Below are 26817 nucleotides of genomic sequence, written 5' to 3' on the forward strand. Positions count from 1 at the left end.
GATGGAGGCCATAGAGGGCAGATGAAACCCATGGAGAGGTGGAGGCCATGGGGGGGATGGAGGCCATGGGGCGATGGAGGACATGGGGGAGAAGATGGAGCCCATGGTGGGGGCTGATGCCCATTGGAGAGGGAGATGGAGCCCAGCAGGAGGGGAGCTGGGGTACTTCGGGAGGAGCTGGAGCCCATCATGGAGGGAGTGTGGAACCCTTGCAGTGGGTGAAGATGGCATCCATGGAGGAGTCTGAAATCTGGGGGGGTGGGGTCTGGGGTACACTGGGGGAGATGGAGCCCATGGGGGAGCAGGGGAACACTTGCGGGGGGGCAGCTGAAACCCATGAGGCAGCTGAAACCCATGGTGGTGGGAGGTGGAACCCATGGAGAGGTGATGGAACCCATGGTGGTGGGAGGTGGAACCCATGGGAGGTGATGGAACGCGTGGAGATGTGATGGAACCCATTGAGGTGATGGAACCCATGGGGGGTGGATGGAGCCCAGCGGCTGGGGGATGGAGCCCATGGGGCAGGTGGAACCCATGAAGGAGGAGGGATGGAGCCCATGGGGGGTGCAGCCCATGGGGGGCCGCGCGCTCTCTAGCACCGAGGGGGTAGGCAGCAGGGGGGTGGCCTGTCCCCATGTCACGCGCAGGGACCCCCCTCCCCCATCTCATCTGGGGCTCAACCAGCAACCCAAACCCAAAGGGGCGGGAGAGGGTGGTGGGTTACGGGGGGGGAGGGATCTGTGCCCCTAGCAGGTCGTAGGCGAAGATGTTCCAGAAGACAGCGAAGAGGAGGAAGGTGCCGTAGGAGAGGAGAAGGACCCACCAGCCGCACTGGTCCTGCAGGCTCTCCTCGTAGCTGCGCAGGATGGTCAGCCCCATGCTGATGCCCACAATGGCCCCTGCCAAGTGTGCCATGAAGCTGGGCTGGGGGCCCGAGGCCGGCAGCGGCGGCGAGAAGCGCAGCCAGACAGCGCGACCCACTTCGGAGCTCACTGGAAGAGAGGGAGGGGGGTCAACACCCCAGAGCCCCCAACATGGGGTCATGGAATAGGTTGGGTTGGAAGGGACCTCAAAGCCCATCCAGTCCCACTCCCTGCCAGGGACACCTCCCACTGGATCAGGGGCTTCAAGCCCCATCCAACCTGGCCTTGAACCCCTCCAGGGATGGGGCAGCCACCACTGCTCTGGGCAGCCTGAGCCAGGGCCTCCCCACCCTCACAGCAAAACATTTCTTCCCAAGATCTCATCTCAATCTCCCCTCTTTGAGCTTAACCCACACCCCCGTACTCACTGCACACCAGCGCCAGCACCATCCGCAGCAGCTTGTAGGGGCAGCGCATCCCAGCCCAGTTCTGTCGGCGGACAGACGGACGGACGAAGGGCTGGCACCAGCGATGGAGGCACCGGCGCTGCCTGTGCTCCATCACCTGGCCTCAGCGCATCCCTGTCCCCATGGAGCTCCCAAGGTCCCCCCTCCTTGAGACTCCCTTCCCAGATGCTGCCCATCCCTACTGTCACCCTCCGATGTCCCAGCACCCCACAGCATTAGCCAGTGTCCCACCGTGCTCCCCACCCCACGGCGTCCCTTGATGTCCCATCATGCTGCCCACCTCCCCACACGCCCCCAGTGTCCCACCATGCTGCTTCACCCTCAGTGCCACCCAGTGACATCCCTCGATGTCTCACCATGCTGCCTGCCTCAATGCCACCCCCATGTCCCACCGTGCTGCCCACCCCTGATGTCACCCCATGGCACCCTCCGATGTCTCACCACGCTGCCCACCCTCAATGTCACCCCATGGCATCCCCCGATGCCCCATCATGCTGCCCACCTCCCCACATGCCCCCGATGTCCCACCGTGCTGCCCACCCCCGATGTCACCCCATGGCACCCCCCAATGTCCCACTGAGCCACCCCCCCTGCCCCTCCCGCCCACGCTGACCATGACGACGTTGGCAAGATGGGCCGAGCAGAGTGCGTAGACGCCCCCCGAGCCCCCGACCAGGGGGGCCCTCATGTCCGTGATGGAGACAGTGAGGGAGCCTGTGGGCACAGGCAGGGCTCAGCGTGGGGTCTCGCCTCACATTAATTAATTCCAGCCCTCATTAATTAATTCCGGGCTGCGTTACCCCCCACCCCCCTGGGGCGCATGATGGTGGCAGGGCAGGAGGTGGCAGCCAAGAGCGGGTGGTGAGTGGAGCCCTGCGTCCCCATCGAAGCTGGGGTGCATCTCCCTGTGTCCTCCCCAGGGTGGGTGATGTGGACCCATAGGGACAAAACCCACCTGCCAGGACGCCGGCCAGGTAGAGGAAGCTGATGCGCAGGATGCCGTGCACCATCTCCAAGGGCACCCCGATCATCAGCTGCAGGAGGGCGTTGAACCCCAGCTGCTCCAGCCTATGTGGGCACAGGAGGGGACATGTGGTGGCTCAGCCCGCACGGCCCCCCGTGCCCCCCTTCCAGCAGGGACCTACCCCACGTGCATGAACATGTAGGTGAGGAAGCGCCAGGCGCGTGCCCGGTGCCCAGGGTGGTAGATCAAGGGGCTCTTCATGTACTCGGGGTGGTAGGTCTGCAGCACCCACTTGTTCAGGCGGGCCCCGTAGCAGAGGAACACGATGATCTGCACCAAACCCCACAGCTGTCACCCCTGGCACTGCCAAGACCCCCTGTCCCATCCAAGTCCCACCTCACGGCCACCATCAACTGAGTCCTCCAAGGGGAGTGGGGCACCACAACTGGTGTCACCTATCCCCTTTGCCCTTGGTCTGGGTCCATGGGCACAGGGATGTCACAACTGGTGCCACTCACCCTCTCTGCCCCAGACTGGAGGCCCACCATGGGCACTTGGGCATCACAGCTTGTGTCACCCACCCTCTCTGTCCCAGATCTGAGTCCTCCATGGCCATTGGGGCATCACAACTGGTGTCACCCACTCCCTCTGCCCTTGGTCTAGGTCCTCCATGGCCACTGACACATTGCAGCTGGTGACACCCATCCCTTCACCCCAGATCTGAGCCCCAGGACATCCCAACCAGAGCCTAAGCCCCTCAAGGGCACCAGGACTGTTCAGCCAGGACCAGCCTGGGCACCAGTTGTGCCCCGTACCTGAGTGAGGGTGACGGCTGCCATGAAGACCGGGGGTGGACACGTGCGGTGCTGGTAGAAGTACCAGCGCCGGTCCATCTCGCAGGGCAGGATCTCGTAGGCCACGTAGCGGACAAAGCGCTTGTAGAAGCCCAGGCCGGTCTCATCCAGCAGCACGTCGCGGGGCAGGGCTCGCTGCCCGTTGGCGATGGCACGCTTGAAGCTGCTCGAGCGCTTGCTGCTGATCTGCGGAGAGAGGCCGTGCCCACAGGAGCCCCAGGGGGAGCTCGGGCTGGTAGGCTTGTGGCCACCTCATGGGTGGCCATCATCCACCATCCCACCCAAGCCATCAGCCCCTGAGGACCACCGGTGCCTGCCCCCCTCCCAGCCGCTCACCCGCGTCCCCCCAGCACTGACCAGGTCTACCAGCTCCTGATAGCAGACCTGCCCCTCGTCGTTGCCCTGCGCCAGGGCCACCAGCATGTCCAGCTTGGCGGGGTCCAGGGGCAGCTCATGGCTGTGCACGAGACTGGCGAATGTCTCCACCCCAATGAAGCCGGTGTTCTCGGGGTCGAGCTGTGAGAACACAGTATGAGGCATCACCGAGGGGCTGGGGCTCCCTGCTCAGCTCAGGGAGACCTTTAGGTGTCCCTCACCCTGGCCTCAAGCCTGGTGGCATCGTTGTGTGCACAGGTGGGCGAGAAGGCCACCAGCATTCTGGCTTGGATCAGCCCTGGGGTGGCCAGCAGGAGCAGGGCAGGGATCGTCCCCTGCACTCGGCACTGGGGAGGCCAAACCTCGAATCCTGGTTCAGTTTTGGGCCCCTCACTCCAAGAAAGACCTTGAGGGGCTAGAGCACGTCCAGAGAAGGGAACAGAGCTGGGGAAGGATCTGGACGACAGGGGTTGTGGGAGCGGCTGAGGGCCCTGGGGCTGGAGGAGCCTGAGGGGAGACCCCATCGCTCTCTGCAGCTCCCAATGAGTGAGGTGGGTGCTGGGCTCCGCTCCCAAGTGACAAGCGATGGGATGAGAGGGAATGGCCTCAAGTTGTGCCAGGGAAGGTTTAAATTGAATATTAGGAAAGATTCCTTCATGGAAAGGGTTCTCAGGCCCTGGCAGAGGCTGCCCAGGTAGGTGGTGGAGTCCCCAGCCCTGGAGGGGTTTAACAGATGGGCAGATGAGGTACTTGGGTATCTGGTTCAGTGGTGGACAGGGACAGTTCAGTTGTGCTGCTTCCCAACACCTTGCGCAGGAGGCTACAACCCACGGCCCCCCCGTACCCACTCCATGTGGGTGCCCCGTGCCAGCATCCCCTCTCCCCGCAGCGCAGCCAACACTCTCCCACTCTGTTGTTTCTTGCCTGCCAGCCAGGAAGTCACGAAGCTAAACACACGCGCAGCCCTGGCACCAGCCTCCTCCTCCTCCTCCCTCCACCGTGTTGGGCAACCTCTACCAGGGCACCTGCCCCGCGGCATGCAGTGCCGGCCAGACACCCGGCACCATGGGGCACCCAGGGCAGAGACACAGAGTTTGGGGTGGCACAGGGAGGATGGAGATGAGGAGTGGGCATCGATGGCCAGAGCGCAGCTTGAGCCCCACGGAGCCACCCAGCAAATAGCACGGGGTTTGTGCTTTTCTTAATCAGGGAATGAAATAAGGGAGGAGAAACTCATCCTCGTGGGATGGGCAGGGAGAGAGCATTGGGGCATGTGGGATCGTACCCCAGCCCCACGCTCCTGTCCCACAGAATCACAGAATCATGGAATCACTAGATTGGAAAGGACCCGCTGGATCATCGAGTCCAACCATTCCTATCAATCACTAAACCATGTCCCTCAGCACCTCATCCACCCATCCCTTAAATCCCTCCAGGGAAGGTGACTCAACCCCCTCCCTGGGCAGCCTCTGCCAGTGCCCAATAACCCTGTCTGTGAAAATTTTTTTTCTGATGTTCAGCCTGAAACTCCCCTGGAGGAGCTTGAGGCCATTCCCTCTTGTCCTGTCCCCTGTCACCTGGGAGAAGAGGCCAGCTCTCTCCTCTCCACAACCTCCTTTCAGGTAGTTACAGAGAGCAATGAGGTCTCCCCTCAGCCTCCTCTTCTCCAGGCTAAACACCCCCAGCTCTCTCAGCCGTTCCTCATAAGGCCTGTTCTCCAGCCTCTTCACCAGCTTTGTTGCTCTTCTCTGGACTCGCTCCAGAGCCTCAACATCCTTCTTGTGCTGAGGGGCCCAGAACTAAACACAGGATTCGAGGAGCAGTCTCACCAGTGCCAAGTCCAGAGGGAGAAGAACCTCCCTGGACCTGTTGGCCACATCGTTTCTGATCCAAGCCAAGATGCCATTGGCCTTCTTGGCCACCTGGGCCACTGCTGGCTCATGTTCAGTCGCTGTCAACCAACACCCCCAGGTCCTTCTCCTCCAGGCAGCTTTCCAGCCAGACTTCTCCTAGTCTGGAGCTGCACAGGGTTGTTGTGCCCCAAGTGCAGGACCCGGTATTTGGCCTTGTTAAACCTCCAGCCATTGGTCTCAGCCCAGCGGTCCAGCCTGTTCAGATCCCTTTGGAGCCTCCTGACCCTCCGGAAGAGCCATGCTTCCACCCAGCTCAGTGTCACCTGCAAACTTGCTCAGGGTGCACTCCAAGGCACGTCTGGCTGCTTGGAGGCCCTGCCCGAGGTGGGCACAGGGCAAGGTGTGGGGTGAAGGATGGAGGAGGCAAGGTGCAGGGCGCAGGTGAAGGATGCAGGATGAGGGGCTGCAGGATGCAGGGTTTGGGGTGCAGGATGCAGCGTGCAAGGAATGCTTGCACCCTTGCACCTGTCGCCTGTCCCTGGGATCAGCCTCAGCTCTTGGGGTGCAGCAGGACCCATCCCAGAGCCACCCTGAGAGCCAGTCAGAGCAGGGTGCAGGATGCGGGGTGCAGGATGCAGGATGTGGTGTGTAGGATACAGGATGCAGGGTGTGGGGTGCAGGATGCTGGGTGCAGACGCAGGATGGAATGCAGAATGCGAGGTGCAGGATGCAGGACATGGGGTGGGATGCAGGATATGGGGTGCAGGGTGCAGGCATCGCTTGTGTCCTCGCAGCAGCCGCCAGCCCTCAGGAGCAGCTCCAGCTCTTGGGGTGCAGCAGCACCTGCCCCAGAGCCCCCTGTTGCCCACACATGCCGCCCCACAGGCACCACGTGTGTGCCACGCTGTCCCCTGGCACGTGCTGTCCCCACGCGCTGGAGCACGCCAAGCTCGCTGGCCCCAGAGAGCCCCCCAGCAGCTCCTCTCTGCTTTTGGGGTGCATCTGCTCCCATCCCAACCCCACTGGCTCCCTACAACCCCCCGGGGGGACCTGATCCCAGCTCCCCGGCTCTTCTGGCCCCCAACAAGTCCAGTGTTCGCCCAGGAAAGATGCTGCTCATCCCCGAAGGTGCGTGGAGCACCCACGGTGGGGGGACACCAGGGACGGCATCGCAGCTGTGGGGTGGGGACTTGGCCAAGGTCACGGAGCCAGCGGGGAGCAGGGTTTGGGGACACTATTAATGTTCCTGACCCCCAACCAATTCCCTCGCCATCCCCGGGGCAGAGCTGCTGCGTGGGGATGGGGAGACGAGGCTGCCGAGCGCGAGGGTAGCTGCTTGGGGCTGAGCTCTGGGCAGGGACGGGGCGCAGCGGGTGGGAACGCGTGGGGCCTCATCCTGCCGAGCCAAGCACCACGCAGCCTTAATGCTGGATGGCCTCACCCTGCAATCAGGTCACGGGGATGGGTGCAATCCACCTCCCGGCTGAACCCCCAGCAGCCCTGCAGCCGGGACCCCATCCTGCACCCAGCTCTGGGGCTCAGCACCACCGCCAAGCTCGGGCTCGGCTGCTCAGCACCCTTCGTCCTTGATGGTGCACGCAGCAGGATCCAACCCGCGGCAGGTGGCGTGTGTGGTGCTGGGGCCACAAGTGAGCTGAGCTGCGCGGCCTCAGCAGTGCAGGGGGGACCGGGGTCCTGCGGGGCGGGGATGGGGGGCACAGGGGATGCTCAGCGGGGACCGGGGGGCGCAGTAGCCACCCTGGGCAAGCGGCGATGCCCTCTGCCCGACCCGCGGGCAGCACTGCCTGCTGCACCCAGCATCCCCCCTGCCCGCGGGGACGCCCGGTGGGGACGCCTGGTCCCCGGTGGCGACGCCCGGTGCCCGGTGGGGTTGTCCGGTGGGGATGCCCCGTGCCCGGCAGTGACTCCTGGTCCCCATGGCGATGCCGGGCAGCGACGCCCAACCCCGAGCAGTGATGCCCGGTGCCCGGTGGGGATGTCTGGTAGTGATGCCCACCCTGGGGAGTGATGCCTGGTGCCCGGTAGCGATGCTCGGTAGTGATGCTCATGCCCTGGCAGGGACGCTCACTCCCCGGTAACGACGCCCGGTAGTGATGCTCACGCTCCGTTAGGGATGCCCACCCCCCGGTACCGCCGCCCGGTGCCCCCGCCCCGCTCTCACCTGCTCCTGGATGAGCTGGAGCAGGGAGCTCCTGTCCATGCACCCTGCGGGCGGGCTCCGCCGCTCCCCCGCGCCCGGGGCCGGCGATGCGGGCCGGGGGGCGGCGCGGGCGGCGGGGGCGGCGGGGGCGGCTCTCCCGGCCAGCCCCGCGTTGCTGCGGGCCCGGCGACGGCGGCGAGCGGCGGCGGCGGCTGCGGGGGAGGGAGCGGAGCCGAGCCGGGCCGAGCGGGGCCGCCCCCGCCGCAGCGCCGCCCGCTGCAGCCCCCCCCGCGCCGGGAACCGGGGCCGCCCCGCCCCGGGGCCGCCCGCAGCCCGCACCGGCACCGCCGCCCCGCGCCCCGCGGGGACCGCGTCCCGCTGGGGGGATCCACATCCCTCTGTGGGGACCGCATCCAGGTGTGGGGGCAGCATGCCAGTGGGGGGGTCCACATCCCGGTGTGGGGACCGCATCCCGCTGGGGGGGCTGCATCCCAGTGAGGGGGCTGCATCCTGGTGGGGTGGCTGCATCCCGGTGGGGACCACATCCCAGTGTGGGGATCTGCATCCCAATATAGGGACTGGCATCCCGCTATGGGGACTGGCATCCCGGTACGGTACCTATATCCCGATACAGCACCCACATCCTGGTATAGGGACCTGCATCCCAGCACTGGTACCCGCATCCCGGTTTGGGGACGTGCATCCCAGTATGGGGAGGTGCATCCCAGTACAGTCCCTGCATCCCAGCACTGGTACCTGCATCCCGGTTTGGGGACGTGCATCCCAGTATGGGGAGGTGCATCCCAGTACAGTCCCTGCATCCCAGTACTGGTACCCACAACCCAGTATGGGGACCTGCATCCTGGTATGGTCCCTACATCCTGGTATGGTCCCTGCATCCCAGTATGGTCCCTGCATCCCAGTACGGTCCCTGCATCCCAGTATGGTCCCTGCATCCCAGTACTTGTACCCACATGCCAGCAGGACTTGCATCCCAGTACTGGTATCACATCCCAGTACAGAATCTGCATGCTGCTACCAGAATCCATATTCTGTTTGCAGCACCTGCATCCCAGTATGGGTACACGCCTTCCAGTACAGGTACCTGTATCGTTACCATACCTACCCCCCAGGACTGGTACCCACAGCCTGGTACAGCATCGGCATCCGGCTACAGGAACCTGTATCCTGGTATGTTACCCGCATCTTGGTATGGTACCTGCATCCCAGTATGGGTACCAGGATGTCAGTACCAGCATCCCAGTGTGGCTAGCAGCATCACAGTATGGATCCTAGGATGCCGGTACCAGCATCCTAGTACAGTCCCTGCATCCCAGCACTGGTACCTGCTTCCCAGTATGGGTACCTGCGTCCCAGTGTGGGTACCCAGAAGCCAGTGCGGTTTGGGGAGGGTCACCCGTGGCTGCCCCCTGGCACAGGGCATCTGGTGCCTTCAGCCCTGGCACCATCCCTGCTCCCACACGCCACAGCCCAGCCTCGCGGCCAGCACCAGGACTCCACAGCCCTGCGTGCCATGGGGCTGTCCCTGCCGGGGGGCAATGCCAGCTGGCACAGGACAGGCAGAGATGCCCGATATCTGGGCTCCTTCCTCAGGAATTGCATCCAGCCAGGGGTGAGCTCCTCAGCCCTGCCATGTGCATCCCCTGCCTTGTGCCGCTCTGGCACACCGGCACTATTAATACACACCCTGGCACATGGGCCTGTTGCTCCCATGGGGCCCAGCCTGGTTTGGATCACCAGCGAGCACTGCGTGTGCTGGCCACCTTGGCGTCACCCCCTCCGGCTGCGCTCCCTCCCCATCCCCACCTGGGTACCACTTTGCTGTGGTGGGAAGCGTCTCCTCCACCACCCCCAGCCTGGCAGGGCTGCATCCCCACCAAGCCCCAAGGGATCCCCCTCGCACGTGGGGCAGCGGTTCCAGTCACATCCAGCCTCGGAGGAGCCTGGCAAAACCACAGCAGGACCCAAAAAAAGCCTTTTTCACTGTATTGCTGGTGCCCGTGGCTGAGCCTGCAGAGACAGAAACAGCCGAGGGCAAAGCTGCCACAGGGAAATGGGTGCCACAGGGTGGGTGGCGGGTGGCACAGCCCCCAGAGCTCCAAGGAATTGTGAGCCCCATAGTCAGTGCGGGACCAAGCACATGCAGGCACAGCCCCCGGAGCAGCCAAACTGCTCCACAGCGCCCACGGGATCATGCCAGTGACACAGGGACCCATCACCTCCTTTGCCATCCCTCCCCACTGCCCAGCACTTGTTGCGGTGGCGCCCGTGCCCCCAGGTGCCCAGGAGTCCTGGGCCAGCCCTAAATCCCCCTACCTGCGCCCAAACAGGGCAGGCAGCCCAGGCCCCTGCGGTCTCTCTGCTCTCACCACAAGGAGGTCCCGGGCTTCACGCAGTGCTGGCAGCGGCGAGGATTCCTGCTCCCGAGAGACAGAAGCCATGGGGTGCAACTGGAAGGTGTGTAAAAATTTATTGTGCTGTAGAGAACAAACGTCGTAAAACAGAATGGCTTTGCCAGGCATGGACCGGTGCTGGGAGCGGGGTCAGCAAACTAGCACGTGGCGCTGGGCTCAGCCTGGAGAAGGGATACACGAACCCGCGGGACACAGCCCTGGCAGCGCTGGCAGCGGGGGCCTGGCTGGCAGAGCAGCTCCAGCACAGGCAGAGAGCGCTGGGCCGAAAAAGTGATGCCAGCTGCTGCCCAGCAACTTCTCAATCCCCTCCTCCCCAGCTCCAGGCCACGACAAGTTTACAGACACGGAATGTACAGAGAAACAGCTCGGCTACAGCTCGGTGCCACCTCCCTAGCTGCCTGCAGAGAAACCTACCCTGAGTGTACTCAGAATTCTAACAGCTGGCGTCAGTGAGCCAGGAGCGGAGCTGAGCTCCCTCTGGCAGGATGGGAGCCCAGGGACGGGTGTGAGCCGAGCTCGGGGGCCAGCAGAGCCTGGCCTCACTCTCCGGGACTCGCAGACAGGGACATTGTGGGACTCCAGCCCCGGATCTGCAGCGGGCTGCAACTTCAGCCTGGCAGCTGAAGCCAGCTCGGGTCCAGGCAGGGGAGGAAAGAGCTTCCAGTTATACCAGGAGATGCAATGCCCGGAGCCTTGCACTCTGGGGCAGGTTCAGTACAGCCAGGACCCTGCAGAGGGGACAGTGGGACAAGGGCCGTATGGCACAGCGTGGCACCAGCTCAGCGATGGCACTGCCAGGGAAGAAGGGCACCCTGGGACCTGGCAGCCCTCCCCAGCTCGCCGGGGCTCCCAAGCCTCTGTGAACACTGGTGGCCACGACACACAGCAGGAAGAGGAGGAGGGCAGATGGGCCGAGATCCTGGCATGCTTGCAGGACTCCAAGTGGTTTTGTGCAGAAATAAGAGAGAAAAGGAGCCTGGGACAGGTCCCGGGTTATCAACCCCTCACCTCGCAGCCCAGCACTGGGGAGCTGCAGTTGGAGCATCCCAGCAGGAGGGTCCCAGAGTGACCCCAAAACAGGACTTGACGGATGTGTCTGAGCCTCCATGGCTGCTGGTCCTAGTGCTGGCAGAGGGAACAGGCACTGGGGCCCGAGATGTCCCATGGGGCTGAAAATACGAGCTCATTTGACAGCTCTTCTGATGCTGGAAGCTCTGGGAATGTTGCCCCCTAGAATTGAGGGCACCAGCACAGCTCTCTGGGGAAGGGAGGTGCCTGGCCCAACAGATTCTGAATCACTCATGTTTGAGCTTAAAAACAAACATTAAAAAAAACCTTAACAGCATAAAAGATGGGGGCGAGATCCTCCCACTGCTGGTGGCAGAGCTGCTGGGCCCTGGCTGCGCAGGAGCCACACGGGCAAGGAGGCCACCAAGGCTGCCTGGTGCCGGGGGATCTGTCCTGCTGGTGCTGGGAAGTCCGGTTTCACTGGTCCTGCAGTCCAGGCTGGGGGGAAAGGAGGATTTCTCCCAGCCGGGACCAGCATGAGGCAGGGCCCCTCAGCGTAGTGTCCTTCGGGAGGGGGAGGCTGGTGCCGTGGGGAGGATGGAGTAGAAAGCGACGCTCATTTATTCTTGGCCAGCACGCGGTACAGCGTGAACCCTACCAGAGCAGTCACCGTGGCCCCTAGAGCCACCCGGAGCCAGAAGGACGCGGCTCCCAGCTCCACGGCGTTCAAGTGGCTACAAGAAAAGAGAGAAGAGTTCAGTGAGCGAGGTGCACAGAGATGATTGTACAAGCACCCTGTGCTCCAGCAGCCTGGAGCGCTTCCACCCCAAGCAGGGAGGCTGGGGGGGAATGGAGGGCAACCTGGGTTCTGCTCCAGCCTGGGGGACACAGAGAGAGCAGCCAGAGGCTCCCTAGCCCTGCTCCAGCCTGGGGCACGCAGAGAGAACAGCCAGAGGCTCCCTAGCCCTGCTCCAGCCTGGGGCACGCAGAGAGAACAGCCAGAGGCTCCCTAGCCCTGCTCCAGCCTGGGGCACGCAGAGAGAACAGCCAGAGGCTCCCTAGCCCTGCTCCAGCCTGGAGGACGCAGAGAGAACAGCCAGAAACTCGCCGTCCCCATGAGCCAGAGCAGCCACTACCCAGCATTACCATCAAGCCAAACAGTGGCTCCTCACCCTGGCAGTGGCTTTACACTCCTGTGGCCTGGAAATAGCACACCAACACCTAAATAATTAGTATGAGCAAGGAGGTATGGATCTGCCTTTCTAGGTCAGGCTGCTTTTACAACTCCGAGCGTACCACGACCCAGAAGCGGATGCAGACAGAGCCGCTGGCACAGCCATGAACACTGACCTAAGGGCAGTGAGGGAAGGGACCCAGTCCTGCCTGAGCGTACACATTCCCTTCCCAAACACGTGCTGCCCTGCATCAACGTGCTCCTCTCTGAGGAGGAAAGCCATATCCATTATTCATTCTCCACTAAATCAGGGGAGAACAGCCAATCCCTGCCCCTCCATTACACCGTTATTTATTTATACCACATACCCTAAGATATATTAAGAATATTTAAATTTTAATACCGCAGAGGGAAAAAAAAAGTGTCAGCTCTAAAAATAAAGTTGTTTATTGAAAAGAAGCTAGAGGGAAAACCACTCACTAGTAATCCCATCCCGTCTTCCACTTGTTCTCCCTGGGAGGGCTCTGCCCCTGGCATTGTGCTGACCCTCAGCGTTCAGGCCCCCTGAGCAGGGCAACACCACACACAGACATGTTCTCCTGCCCAGATCTGCCCTCACCGCCCTGCCCTGTCACCTGGCCCCTTCCAGGTGTGGGTCCTTCCCCAAGGGTGGCTGCGTGGACAGAAGTCTCACTTCACCGACCTCTTTCAGTCTGATCCACCTCATCAGAATGGTAGAGTGACCCAAGATGGAAGGGACCCCCAGGTATCGTCGAGTCCAGCTCCTGTCCCTGCCCAGGACACCCCAACACTCACACCGTGGGACTCAGGGCCTTGGCCAAACACTGCTGGAATATTGTCAGCTTTGGCACTGTGACTGCTTCCCTGGGAGTTGTTCCAAGGCTCCACCACCCTCTGGGGGGCGAATCTGTTCCTAACATCCAACCTAACCCTCCCCTGGCATCTTCCTGCCATTCCCTTGTGTCCAGAGAGAAGAGCTCAGCACCTGCTCCTCCTCCTCCCCGTGTGAGGAAGCTGCAGAGCATAATGAGGTCTCCTCTTAGTCCCCTCCAGGCTGAGCAGACCCAGTGACTTCAGCCACTCCTCACACTCTTCCCCTCCAAACCCTTCCCCAGCTCCGTGCCCTCCTCTGGATGCTCTCCAGCACCTTTTGATCTTTTTATCCTGTGGCTCCAGAACTGCCTCTAGTGCTTAAGGTGGGGGTGCCCCCGTGTGGAGCAGAGCAGGTCAGTCACTAAGCTGCCCTCTCCTCAGGCCTTGGCAAACCAGGCTGGTGACCCCCCTTCAGCATTTTGTATCTCAGGCTTCAAAAATAACCACTCCTGTGGCAAGATCCGACTAATAAATCTGCCAGAGACACATGAGGCAGAACAGAGCCTCCACCCTCTCCAAGCAGTAGCCATTTAGTCTTATTTACTTGTATGACCAGGTGACACCAAGAGCTAGAGAGAAACCAAACCAAAAGCAGTGTGGGCAGGGTTTGGACATCGCCCCCTCCCCACTCTCTGCTCCCAGTCGGAGCCCCCTCCGTGGGAAGGATACTAACGGGAAGGTGGCGGCGGTGGCCAGCTTGGTGTAGACGGTGGTGCTGGGCGGGCCTTGGCTGTGGCAGGAGAAGAGGAAAGGCGGCGGGAGGCAGTGCTTGTAGCAGAACTCGGCTGGGGAGAGCCCGGGCTGCTGACTCGCCTCCGGTAGGTCCATCTTGGAAGCCACAAAGACGCAGGGTACCTGGCTGTCCATGTAGTGTTGCTGCAGAGACAGGGAGAAGGTCCAGTGAAGAGTTAGTGACCAAACCCTGGGAGATGTGGGGCTGTCACGCAGGGCTGAAGTCCCACAGGGCCCCTGCCAGGTACCTTATAAATACTGGCACAGTAACTGAAGGACCTGGGGTCACTCAGGTCATAGATGAAGCAGGCAACATCGCAAGCTGCGTCCGACGGCTTCATGAACTTTGTATTGGCGCTGACCTCGTACAGCTGGGGCAGGAGAGGAAGGGATGTGTGGCACAGCACCGTCTCGAGGAGACTGGCCATTTCTCACAGCGGCACACAGACCGTGCCTGTGGGAGCGCAGCCACAGCCCAGTCCAGGGGTGCTGGGATGGCACCGCAGCAACGAAGAGCAGATGCAGCCCAGCCCTGCTGCAAGCCAGGCACAGCAGCGATTCCCTTTGCTCCCTGACTTACTATAAGGTACTTCTCCTGGCCGCCGACCTGCACCGTGTTGATCGTGTAGGGAGATGGCACTCCTGGATTCTCCCTCTGGGCCTGCCACGAAGGAAAACACCGTCTCAGACAGCAGGGAGTGCTTGGAGGAGGGATTGCTTATCACACTGCCCTGAGCCCTCATGGTGTAACAGCTAACTGAAGGCCAGAGGCAACTGCCGCGAGATGTGGCTCATAACAAGGAGGGGAAGCCAGCATCGAAAGGCAGAGCCCCTCCAGAGCCTTGGGACAAACAGAGGGAGTGGGCCCACTGCCTTAGGAAAGGCTTCAAGAGCCACAGCAAGGGGCGCCGCCAGCACAGAGGGTGGTGTGAAGCCCTTTGGCCGTGGGCAGGGAGGTGCCACCACACAGCAGACTGCTCAAGGCCTCATGGCTCTACCTCCTGCTCCGCCGGGACGCCCTGCCGCAGCACGGCCGGAGAGGGGAGCAGCCACTCACCGCGAGGCTCCTGCCGAGGAAGGCCTGCAGGAAGGCAGACTTGCCTGCGCCCCTGGCTCCCAGCACCTTGCAGAGGAAGACGTTTCTCTGGGTCTGGCCTTTCTCCAGGTCGATCCTCTTCTCCCGGGTCACTGGCAGGAGAGAGGCCGGGTGAGTGAGAGGAGGGACCCGAGCCGTGACAGGAGGGGAGGGCATGGCCGCACCTGTGAGAGCTTGCGTCTGGGAGTCCTGCTCCGAGAGGATGGGGTAGCCCAAGTAGCCCAGGCACTCCAGGCAGTGCCGCACGTCGAGGTAAGCCACAAGCCTGGAGAGACAGAGCACACCAGGAGCCAACAGGGTCAGCAAGGGCTAAGCAATGTCACTAACAGCGCGGGAGAGGGACTGAGCTTACGTCCACTGGCAGAGGAATCCATGCAGGGATAGCAGGCCCTTATCAGTGGTGCATACCGTGTTGTAGAGCTCAGGGCCCCAGGGCACGCAGGGGAAGACGCTGAACAAGTTCTGCAGCTCTCTGGGGGAAAGGGCTCCGTCCTGGTCCTGTAAAAGCAAAGGGGAGTCGGCAGCTGAGGAGGGAAACAGGTTCTGCACGCCCCGGCAGCTCCCTGCAGCCACAGCAAGCACTGCTGGGATCTAGAGAGGGTTCCTGGCACAGAAGTCACCCTGCTCACTGCTGTGGAATGACATAGGGATGTTTTCAATGGCAGAAATCAATTACAAGCAAGGCCAGAGCTGCAGGAGCGTGCAAAGAATCTGTGCCCCAGGGACTCCTACCACTACACGAGACCAATTCTGCTTTGCAATGACAGCTGGAAGCAGTGCAGGGCCTTGTCCACGCTCACCCTGCAGTCCTGTGCTTCCCTGGGGCCGGCCATCCCGCGGCAGTCTGCCTAGGTCCAGCCTGGTTTTCCACACTGCAGGGTAAATAACCAACTAACCAAGGTCTGTGTGTGGCTGTCAGGCTGCTGGCCACCAACTAATCACACACCAATGGCATCTGCCACCTCTGGGCACACAGGGATGTGCACTGACTCCGTGCTGCAATTCCCTGTGGCCACAGCACTGCTGTACCCCAGGGGCACATCAACACCCCAGTAACTAGTCCAAGCAGATCCAACACATCCCCTTCTCTCTAGCTCTCCAAAGAGCCAGAGCGTGGCACAAATCAGCTGCTTTCTCTCCCTCCCTTGGGCCTGGCAATGCCCCAGCAGGGCTGACAGCTGGGCAGATGCTTGTGCTTGGTCCATGGCTGCAGGCCAGCAGCTGTGCCTGCTCTCTCTGCCACTGCATGTGCTGCAGCCAGGAGCTAGGAGGAGCTACGCCGGTTTCATGTTCATCATAAAGGGTTTGGGTTTGAAAAGACTTTAAACCCCATCCAGTTCCACCTGCCACGGGCAGGGACACCTCCCACTGGATCAGGGGCTCCAAGCCCCATCCAACCTGGCCTTGAACACCTCCAGGGATGGGGCAGCCACCACTGCTCTGGGCATCCTGGGCCAGGGCCTCCCCACCCTCACAGCAAAACAGTTCTTCCCAAGATCTCATCTCAATCTCCTTCAGCTTAATACCTGTCCTCCTCGTCCTATCCCTGCACTCCCTGATCAAGAGCCCCTCCCCAGCTTTCCGGGGAGTCAGTTAACTCAGAATCATCCACCAAACGCCCAGATTTCCCTGGCTGCCCTTTGGTCAAGGGTAGTGACCACAACCACACGCCCTTGAGATGCCATCAGCCTGCCTACAGGTTGCTATGGCCACCTCCTGCTCCCAAAGCCTTGGCAAGAAGCTGTGACGGGAGCGCTGTGGCAGAGGAAAGCCCGTCACTGGTGCCAAGGCTGCTCCCTGAAACAGAGAGCTGGACAGGAGAGAGCTACACCTGAACACACATCAAGCAGACAGCGTTCCCTCCCTAGACAGCTCCATCGCACGCTGCCCACCTTGTCGTGCTTCTCAAACATCCGCTGCAGGAACTGGTAGCCCAAGTGGTTGAGCTCTGTGGAGCAGCCGGGCGGCAGGCGGAACCTGATGGAAGAGACACAAGCGAGTAGCTCCAGTACCTCCTCAAGCCCTGAACTGAAGGTGCGTGAGAAGGTACTTGGCCAAGCCGGTTCCCATCCTGAGCACACAGCTCCCCACACTCTCCCTGCTCAAGGCCAGCGGTTATCTCAAGGCATGGTTACTCCCCAGCACAGCCCCGTGCTTCACGGTGAAGGCCCCGAGGATGCACAGTGGCCTCTCCTCGGCACATCCGTGCTGCTCAAGCAGCCAGGGAGATGCTGCAGCCCTCGCTCTGCCTCATCCTCAGGGCTTCAGCACCCTTGGGCTGCTTTCCACCAGCATGGGCCCTGTCGCCTCCCCACGCAGGCTGCTCTCTGGGGCAAGGATGAGGCAGCTCACATGCCAAACCTTTTCATTACTGCCAGATCACCACCTCCAGGCTGGCGGGAAGCAGAGAAGAGACGGCAGCTGCAGAATCAGCTGCCTGTGCTGACAACTTGCTGCTTCTGACAGAGCTGTTCTGCCTCAGCTCAGGCAGGGACGCAACAGCCTTCAAAAACCCCTGGCTGATGTCAAGAGAAGTCACGGACAGGCCTTCATTCCCCACATCCTTGCCTACCTACATCACAGCCAGCAGCCCAGCCAGCAGCTCCAAGGCCTGTTGTATTTGTCACTAACTCTGCATGTCAGCTCCTGCCCACAGGAGAAGATGAAGAGCAGGAACCTGCCCATAAGCTAAGGGTGCGGATTCAGCCCCAACTGAGGAATGTGGCAGACCCCAGGGTGCAGAAAGGAACCAGCAAGGGCGCTGGAGAGCCGAGCTGCGCACCACGGGATGTCACACCCTGCACTCCCCACTCCATGGCAGGATATACGCACTGTGGGTGGAGATAGTCATCAGTCAGCTCCAGCTCATCATCGTAACCGAAGCGGCGAAGAATGGTCCAGGTGGTCTCGTGCCGGCCCCTCTGGATGAAAAGCGTGTTGAGAAAGAGGAAGCCTGCAGGAGAGATCAGGCAGCTCAGACACAGCGGGGCCAGCCGAGCACCCAGCCTCAGGGATCCACTCCTAGGGACAAGACTTTCCCTGGGAAAACAGGTTGCTGGGACAGAGACTCTAGTAGCCCCAGGCTCAGGCTTGCTCTGACAAGAGGGACTGATTAGGCTTGGAATGAGAGCCAGCAGGCACAACCCACAGACAGGGACTCTCCCCATGTGCTGAAGAAGATGGGCCCCTCCATCCCTTGCCGGGAAGGGGTATGGAGCCCTCATGCCATTACCATTCAATGTCAGGCCATTGTCCTGCACCCCGTCTGTGGTGTTCTTCCACACAACCATCTTCACATCCTCCAGGGCCTGGGGAGCCAGTGGGTTTCCAAAGCAGGACTTCTATCTCCCAAGAGAAATAACGTCATCATGACCAAAGCACATAGACAGCACAACCCTCTGTGCTGAGCATCCCTCTCCCCTGGCAAGGAGACTGTTTCTAGAAGAGAAAAGCCACCTAGCTCAGGGATCACCGCCTTAGACCCTGACCAAACACCTGTTCTTCAGCATCTCGATAAAGGATGACTCTCACCATGTCCAGAGCCTCCCACTCTTCCAACCACAGAGCCAACTCAGCCCAAACTTAGTGAAAACGGGAGAGCTGTGAATCTCCACGTGCTCAGAGATGCACCCCGTGGTGCTTTAGCTGTGCAACAGCAGAAGCGTTGGACGCAAACAGGGTGTCTGTGTCAGGAGAGGGGCAGCCCTTCTGCCTGGTACTGGAAGGAAAGCGGACCCCAGAGGCTTTCCACAAGGGACAATATGTCAGCTCCACAGCCAGTCCTACCTGGAAGTAGTTGAGTTCATCATCACTGAGGATATGGTTGTTATCCTGGTCCGAGAGGTTGAATATTCTGGTCAGTGCTAGTGCACACGCAGGTTTCAGCTGCAAGAGACCAAACATGGTGACAAAAACAGGGTATCACCTTCAGCCCAGCTCTTCCTCCTGCAACTCCACGTGCAGAGAGCTTCTCTTCCTGCACTGACTGGAAGCACGGTCCAGCTAGGCCAGTGCCACAGCCACCTTGAAGCTGGGAGTTAGAAGCCCACAGGGAAGGCTTCTCCCTCATCATGCCCTTGCAGCTCCCTCTGGCATGGAGATAGCCAGCTGGCTGTGCTGAGCACGGGAGATGGGCATTTTCCCCTCTGTTGGCTCCGCCAGGAGCACTGCTTTCCCTTTGGTTTGGTCACCTTGGCTCAAACTCTGCCCCCTCCTACCCAGGGGCAGAAGCACAGCACTAGACCAGAGCACTGTGATGGGAAGCAGACTCCTCCTGTGAGCAGCGCCTCCTACCTGCTTCTCCTCTGGGTCGTAGAGCGGGGCGGTGGGGTGCAGCACAGCTTTCTGGGCATAGTAGAAGAGCTCAGAAATGTTCTTGAGGTTCTTGGCAGAGCACTGGGGATTCAAAGAAAGAGACAACCCTGTGAGCGGGAAGAAGGGGCGGGAAGAGGATGATACAAGCTCCCCAAGCCAGGTGAGTTGTGCAATCAAAGCACAGAGGAATGTCCCTCTAGCCTTAGTGAAAACAAAAGGGAAACATCACAGTCACACTTGCAGAAGATTGGAATTTGTGGGGAATGCCTTTGCTGCACCCATTCCACAGCACAAGAGCCAAAGAGCCTGCAAGTAGCTTCAACACCAGTTCCAGCTAGACCTGGAGTGGGCAAACACGGAAACCTGCTCCTCACAAGAAAGGCGAAGGATAGCAAGCCTTAAGACCCAGGCAGGGCTACTTCCATGGAGCGACATCAGCAGGGCAGGTCCCGCCAGCACAAAGGCTCCCTGGCTCAGGGCAGGAAAGTGCTCCTACCCCTCAAGGAGGCTTTGCAGAAAGCCTCCAGTTCCCTCACCTCCACGCAGGTCTCAATCTCCGAGAACTGGTTCATGATGGGCAGGATGACATCCATGGAGCTCCCCACCTGCAGGTCAGACTTGTTTCCCACTAAAATAATAGGGATCCTGGGTAAGAAAAAGGGAATGTCAGAGAACAAGTGAGGGCACTGCTCTTGGTTTCAGCGCTGCCCCAGCCTGTGTGTTCCCAGGCAGCAGGCTGGGAGGTCCCCCAACCTCCTTTGCGAGGTCCACAGCAGCTTTCCTGCCTCCCACGGCTGGGAGCATCCATCTGGAGAAATAGACTGCCTGATCCTGCTTATGTTTTCACCCAGCAACAATATGTTCAGGAGCCTTTAATCCAGCAGAGACCCTTCTGCCTAAGCAATCCACACAGATTGTGGCTTCTGTGCCCCCATATTCCCATGGCAGCCTTCTCTCCCTGCCTGGCTAAGAAGAGATCAAGGAGGGGAGGAACCCTCTTCTCCCTCTGCCTCAGCTGAATCTGCGAGGGAGAAAAGCCCCCACAAGTAGTCCAGCCACAAAGCTGGTTTGGTCTGAGCAATCTCAAAGGTGGTGGGGTCCCTGCAGCCTCCAGAATCCCTCAATTCTTTATACAAAGGCTTTTAGTGACAGGACGAGGGGCAGCGGCTATAAACTGGAGAGGAGCAGATTTAGACTAGACACAAGGAGGAATTTCTTCACCATGAGAGTGATGAGGCCCTGGCACACGTTGCCCAGAGAAGCTGTGGCTGCCCCATCCCTGGAGGTGTTCAAGGCCAGGCTGAACGGGGCCTTGGGCAGCCTGGGACATGTCCCTGCCCATCGCAGGGGGGTTGGAACCGGATGGGCTTTGAGGTCCCTTCCAACCCCAACTATTCTATGATTCTAATTCTGCACCCACAGTCCACACCACACTCGGTACCTGGAGCCCTTTTCAACTCCACCGTTCACCATGGGGATCCATTTTGTGCGAATCTGAAAGGTGAGCAGAGAGAAAGGCCCATCAGCCTGGGGAGGGCGAGGTGGCTCCCAGCGCAGGCGCCACAGCCATCTGCTTGCTGGCATCCTCCGCACCAGCAGGCAGAGCAGACCCAAGCATGCTGGATGCCAGAAGGATGTGACAAGCCTGTGGGCCCCCAGCACGTGAGGACACATTAGTGTAGAGGAGAGGAGGCTGAGGGGAGACCTCATCGCTCTCTGCAGCTCCCAAAAAGGAGGTTGGAGTGAGGTGAGTGCTGGGCTCTGCCCCCAAGTAACAAGGGATGGGATGAGAAGAAATGGCCTCAAATTGCAGAGTTTTAAACTGGATATTAGGAAATATTCCTTCACTGAAACGGTTCCCAGGCCTGGGCAGCGGCTGCCCAGGGCAGTGGGGGAGTCCCCATCCCTGGAGGGGTTCAGACAACATGGGGTCATGGCACTTGGGGACATGGTTTAGTTAGCATGGAGGCGTTGGCCTGAGAGTTGGACTGGATAAGTTTAGAGGTCTTTTCCAATCTCAATGATTCTATGAGTGTATGACAACAGCCAACGTGGGACCAAGCTTGGGCCGTGCCCAGCCTGCCTCTCAATCCCCAAATCCCTGTAGGGCTGCGGGGTATCAACACTCCCAACACCACAAAGTCACGAGAGCCAAAAAAGGACCAAGCATTGGGAACCCCTTTCCCTCCGATGCTGCTGCCAGATCACAGCTAGTCCAGTCACCTTCTCAATAGTGGCTTCCCTGGTGACGTCGTACACCACGCAGACCACGTTGGCCTGCAAGACAGAAGCAGCAGAGAATGGTGAGCGAGGGTCCCTGCGGTGCCCTCACAGCAGCAGGCAGGTAGGTGAGCCCCAGGCACAGCCCTGCTGCTGTCACTGCCCCGGCATCCCCGCAGCCGGGGCGAGCAAGGGATGGGGAGCAGCCCCGTCGAGAAAGTCTTAGGGTGCTACTGGGTGAAAAGTGGGACAGGACCTGGTGATGTGCTCTCCCTTCCCAGAAAGCCAATCGTGCCCTGGGCAGCATCCACAGCAGTGGGACCAGCAGGGCCAGGGAGGGGATTCTGCCCCTCTGCTCCGCCCTGGGGAGACCCCCACCTGGAGCCCTGTGTCCAGTTCTGAAGGCCTCAGAATAGGAAGGACATGGAGCTGTTGGAGTTAGGCCAGAGGAGGCCACAAAAAAGTGACCAGAGGGCTGGGATGGTTGGGGTCGTTCAGCCTGGAGAAGAGAAGACTGCAGGGAGACCTTACAGCTGCCCTCTGGTACCTGAAGGGGGCCCACAGAAAAGCTGGGGAGGGGCTTTTTAGCAGGGTCTGTAGTGACAGGACACAGGAAAATGGTTTTAACTGAAAGAGGGGAGATTCAGCCTAGATCCAAGGAAGAAATTGTTTACACTGAGGGTGATGAAACACTGGCGCAGGCTGCCCAGAAAGGCAGATGCCCCATCCCTGGGAAACTCAGTGCCAGGCTGGATGGGGCTCCAAGCAACCTGATGGAGCGGGAGATGTCCCTGCTCTCTGCAGGGGCTGGAACTGGATGGGCTTTAAGGGGCCTTTCCCACGCAAACCAGGCTGTGGTTCTGATTCCACACTTGCTCTGAAAGCCGGCAGCGGCGGCTGAGCGCACATGACCGCACACACGTACACACAGCCCTCCAACAGCAACAACTCGCTGCCAACACGAGCTCTACAATGGGCTGCTTGGCACAAAGACTAACTCCTCTGCTTCAGGAAACGTCACAAGCACATCTGACTCCCTGCCTGACACCCCAGTTTCCTGCTCTCGCACCTCGCTGCGCCTCCACGATGGTTCTGCCGTGCCCTGAGCTGGGCCAGTGGCTACTGCCCTCCTCCTCTCCCCAACTCTGCAGACAGCACCGACACCGAGCCTTTGTTTGGGGCAGACAAGCGGGATCACTAGCCCTTTCAGGAGAGAGTTTAGTGCTAATCCCAAGGACACACATGGGTTTAGGCAGGATTTCCTAGAACCTCTTTAAGCCTCTGTATGCTCTCGCTGTCTGGGTGGAGGGCACAGGACCCCGTGCCCACCATCCCATCTCCTCAGCTGTCAGCCTCGGAGGTGGAGACATTAAACAGCTCTGCTCATGTAAGATACAGGGAGAAGAGACAGTTTTATTACCCGGAATCAAGCGGTCCTCTGTGCAGCGCCGAGGTTAATCCCTGGCCAGGGAAGGGCAGCTGCACCCACCCTAGCCAGCAGGATTATTCCTCCATGGCTGCTCTAAGGGACGAGAGAGCCCTCATCCCTTCCCCAAAACAAGTCTCTGTGCCACTGCTTCACCAGGCAGCCACATGGACCTAATGCAGGGAGCAGGGTGGGGGGCTCGTCCAAGCTCAGCAATTCTTCTCCCCTCTTCTTAGCCTGTTGGGAACATCCCGAGGCTAAAAGCACATCTGCTCAGCAGCCCCCCACTGCTCTCCTTCTGGAGGCATCCTGGAGGGCTAGGACATGCCACACACACCAGCTTACAAGACAGAGAGGGATTAAACAAGGCTCTAACAAACTGACAGCATTAATCCATGGATAACCGACTGCCTGCGCAGCTCCGGGCAGCCAACACGGAGAGCAAGCAGCCACGTGTCACCCGCTGGCTGAAGGGATACGGACCACAGGGTCCTGCCCCACAAGATCCCCTCCAGCCCCGCTCACCTTCGCGATCTCCTCTTGTAGCTCATCCTCTGTCTGCTCCGACTCTTGATGGTGGAAAAGAGCTGTTACCAACTGCCCCTCGGCAACAGGGACCCCTCCCCACTGCCCTCAGCTGGGCAAAGGAGGGGAGAAGCGAGGCCAGCAGAGAGCAGGGAGGGAGGGGGCCCTACCTGAGTAATCCACTATGTGTGTGGGGACCTTCTCAGGGGTGACATCTGCTGGGATCGTGATCTCCTCGGCACGAGGCGGAACCTGCAAGGCCAGCAGACTCCGTTCCAGCCAGCTGTGCCAAACACAACTGAGAGAACGGGTGACAAGGGACGTCAGATCCCCACACGGCTGCTGCCCAGGGCGGGATGAGCTCCAGACCTTGGTTTGCTCTGGGCCCACTATGGTTTAACCATCGTCCCCATAGTGAAAACTCTGCCTGCCTCCTGACCCTGGGCCCTCCCTTGGGACACACCTCCTGCTGGGGCAGCCGGCTCACAGACAAGCCTGCGCCGTCACCCTTGCTACAGCTCAGGAGATAAGTCCTCTGCACTCCCCCAACTCCCCGGCCTGACCTCTCGGCAGCTGGGGAAGCGCTAAGCTGATTGACCAGGCTTTGCCACGAGAGCATGGGAAGATGCGTGGAGCCGATCCTCCCCCAAGGCCCCAGAGCTGCACAAACATCGCAGATGGCACCATCTGCTCACGGGCAGTGGGAGAAATCGCCTCACAGCTGGAGCGATCTTGTTTGCCCACCCAACACGCGATGGGACAGTGAGCTGGAGGCTCCAAGGGGCACAGGCAGGCAGGCTGGATGCTGCTCCTCGCTGAAGCCACAGCTGAGAAGCAAACAGCCCTGCCCCGTGGGGCGAGACTGGGCCCATCAGGTGCCTGCGCCGGTGGCCAGAGAGACCCCCAGCTCCAGCGGGACCCTGGGAGGCTCCTACACCCCTGCCCGGGGCAGAGAGCGCCCCGAGTCTGTGATGCTGGACGCAGCACCACGTTAGTGCGGTCCTCGCAGGCTTTAGCTCAGCCAAACGGGCCTCGGGGCTGCACCCAGTCCCAGCTGCCTTGGGGTCGACCCTGCTCACCTCCTCGGGGAACTCCTCGCCCACCAGAGCCATGATCAGGGATGTCTTCCCCACCTGGGCTAGGAAAGAAAGGGAAGATGTTTCCACCAGCCCAGCAGAGCCCAAAGAGGACATCGGTGCCCTTGCCCAGTGAAAGCCGGTATAGAGGTGGTGGGAAGACCAGGACTGCTGGCAGGAGCCCAGGGGAAGGGCCACGCCAAGAACGGGGTTTGGTAACGGCGCCGCGGACTGTGGCTATCGGACACCAGGGCCCTCACGGTGAGGGGGCTGCGGCTGTCGGACACCGGAGCCTTCGCGGTGCGGGACGCGGCTCCCGAACACTGGGGCTGTCACGGGGTGGAGGACAAGGCAACCGAACACCGGAGCCCTCCCGGTGGGTGACGCGGACACCGGGATCCTCACGGTGGGGGAACGGGGCAACCGGAACCCGGGGCCGTTACCATGGGGTACGCGGCAAGCGGACACCGGGGCCGACGCGGTGAGGGGGCTGCGGCTACCGAGCACCGGGGCCGTCATGGGACTACCGGACCCCGGGGTCCCCGTCTCTCGCTTCCCCCCGCCCCGAGCTGTCGCTCGGTCCCGCCGCCCTACCCTCCCCGAGCAGCAGGATCCGCACGTCGCGCTTCATGGCGGTTCCGCCGCCGTTCCCGGGGTGGCCGCGTTCCCCCACTTCCGGTCCCCCTCCTACCTCCTGTTCCCCCACTTCCGGTCCCCCCATATTCGGGCGCCCCCCGGCGGCCCGGAGGACGCGCCATGCTCCCCGTCCAGGCTTTGGCTTTCAATGTTTTATTAACCAAAGAAAAGAAAAACCACCCAGGTTTTTCTTTTTCTTTGGTTAATAAAACATTGAAACGCCCAAAGCCCTCGGGCACGGGAGCCCACTCGGCCGGCCGCTCCTACCGGGCCCGCCGGGGGGCCGCCGATATGGCGGGGACCGGGCTTCGGGCCCGAGTCAGGTCCTCAATGAGGCCCAAGCGGGGTGGGAATAAGGCCCCAAGTGGGGTCTGAATGAGGCCCCAAATGGGGTCTCTGTGAGGTACAAAACAGGTCCTCCATGAGGCCCAAGAGAGGGTCTTGATGAGGTCCAAGATGGGGCCTGGGTGAGGCCTAAGACGGGGGGTGTCAGTGTGGTCCAAAATGGGTCCCCAAGGAGGACCAAGGTGGGGTCTCCCTGAGGCCCCAGCCCAGGCCGAGTTGGGGACTAACGCTGCCGTGTCTCCTAGGCTAAACCCAGGCCAGGACGCTGGTCAAGAGGATCCCCAGCCACCCTCTTCCCCTGCCAGAGGCGTCCCTGGTGCGGGACGGCCCCAACTCAGCCTCCCGTGAGCTCCCAGAGGAGGATGGCACTGTGCGAGGCCGTGAGGAGGTGGCGGCCGGAGGGGGCGAAGCAGCAGCGATGGACGGCGTCGTTGTGGCCAGCGTAGTCCTGCGCGGCACCAGCAGGGCAGGGCAGCAGCCGCAGGAGGCGTTCTGTAGGGAAAGGAGGGGGCTCAGGGCTGGTGGAAGGAGGCCCCGTTGCCGTGGGGGTTGGCCCTGCCACGAGCAGCCTTCCCGGCCCCCCCCCCCAGCCCTGTCCCCATGCTGCAAGTGGATAAACTGGGGGGCAGGGAAAAAGCAGGCAATTAAGAGCTGGTAATGGGGAAAAAGGGAGACAGAGCAGCTCCGTGGGGTGCGTTAGGCTGGTACACAGCAGCGATGGATGCCTGGAAAAGAGGAGACTGAGAGAAGACCTCATTGTGCTCTGCAGCTTCCTCACACAGGGTGGAGGAGGAGCAGGCGCTGAGCTCTTCTCTCTTGTGACCAAGGACAGGACCTGAGGGAATGGCAGGAAGATGCCAGAGGAGGGTTAGGTTGGATGTTAGGAGCAGGTTCTTCCCCCAGAGGGTGGTGGAGCCCTGGAACAGCTCCCAGGGAAGCAGTCACGGTGCCAAGGCTGAGAGTCCAATGGCATGAGGTTTAACGAGGCCAAATGCCGCGTCCTGCACTTAGGGCACAACAACCCTGAGCAGCTCCAGACTAGGAGAAGTCTGGCTGGAAAGCTGCCTGGAGGAGAGGGACCTGGGGTGTTGGTTGACAGCAACTGAACATGAGCCAGCAGAGGCCTAGGTGGACAAGAAGGCCAATGGCATCTTGGCTTGGATCAGAAACAGCGTGGCCAGCAGGTCCAGGGAGGTTCTTCTCCCTCTGTACTCGGCACTCGTGAGACCGCTCCTCGAATCCTGTGTTCAGTTCTGGGCCCCTCACCACAAGAAGGATGTTGAGGCTCTGGAGTGAGTCCAGAGAAGAGCAACAAAGCTGGTGAAGGGGCTGGAGAACAGGCCTTATGAGGAACGGCTGAGAGAGCTGGGGGTGTTTAGCCTGGAGAAGAGGAGGCTGA

At 60.9% G+C, this 26817-nt stretch overlaps 3 protein-coding genes across 5 annotated transcripts in view; all 3 read right to left on the reverse strand.

Annotated features, from left to right (window-relative positions):
- Positions 1 to 565: 565 nt before the first annotated feature.
- On the reverse strand, positions 566 to 7721 carry RHBDL1 (rhomboid like 1). 2 transcript variants are annotated; one of them, XM_069870235.1, is made up of 8 exons: positions 7559 to 7721; positions 3533 to 3664; positions 3110 to 3334; positions 2476 to 2624; positions 2286 to 2398; positions 1944 to 2044; positions 1292 to 1352; positions 566 to 992 (listed from the first exon to the last, which is right to left on the reverse strand). In XM_069870235.1, the coding sequence occupies exons 1-8, from the start codon at positions 7595 to 7597 to the stop codon at positions 721 to 723; spliced, it is 1092 nt and encodes a 363-aa protein (XP_069726336.1). In that variant the 5' UTR covers positions 7598 to 7721; the 3' UTR covers positions 566 to 720. The 2 variants fall into 2 exon arrangements, with proteins under 2 accessions (XP_069726336.1, XP_069726335.1); XM_069870234.1 differs by having other exon boundaries at positions 3506 to 3664.
- Positions 7722 to 10013: 2292 nt separating this feature from the next.
- On the reverse strand, positions 10014 to 25110 carry RHOT2 (ras homolog family member T2). Of its 2 annotated transcripts, none has more exons than XM_069870141.1 (19): positions 25032 to 25110; positions 24441 to 24499; positions 23532 to 23613; positions 23362 to 23405; positions 21414 to 21467; positions 20632 to 20684; positions 19727 to 19835; positions 19170 to 19271; positions 18663 to 18761; positions 18109 to 18217; positions 17709 to 17829; positions 16769 to 16853; positions 15229 to 15374; positions 15041 to 15141; positions 14838 to 14968; positions 14361 to 14441; positions 14029 to 14151; positions 13722 to 13924; positions 10014 to 11714 (listed from the first exon to the last, which is right to left on the reverse strand). In XM_069870141.1, exons 1-19 carry the CDS (start codon positions 25066 to 25068, stop codon positions 11597 to 11599), a joined length of 1857 nt encoding a protein of 618 aa, XP_069726242.1. In that variant the 5' UTR covers positions 25069 to 25110; the 3' UTR covers positions 10014 to 11596. The 2 variants fall into 2 exon arrangements, with proteins under 2 accessions (XP_069726242.1, XP_069726243.1); XM_069870142.1 differs by having other exon boundaries at positions 24441 to 24494; positions 25032 to 25101.
- A 304-nt stretch (positions 25111 to 25414) lies between these two features.
- The window catches only part of WDR90 (WD repeat domain 90), a 44692-nt gene continuing 43289 nt past the window's right edge, over positions 25415 to 26817 (reverse strand). The window contains exon 42 of the mRNA XM_069870029.1: positions 25415 to 25910. Within this exon, the coding sequence (XP_069726130.1) occupies positions 25753 to 25910 (158 nt within the window). The 3' untranslated portion in view covers positions 25415 to 25752. The remainder of the gene's footprint in view (positions 25911 to 26817) is intronic.

The sequence above is a fragment of the Phaenicophaeus curvirostris genome, chromosome 16, assembly GCF_032191515.1.
Source record: "Phaenicophaeus curvirostris isolate KB17595 chromosome 16, BPBGC_Pcur_1.0, whole genome shotgun sequence".
Lineage (NCBI taxonomy): Eukaryota > Metazoa > Chordata > Aves > Cuculiformes > Cuculidae > Phaenicophaeus > Phaenicophaeus curvirostris.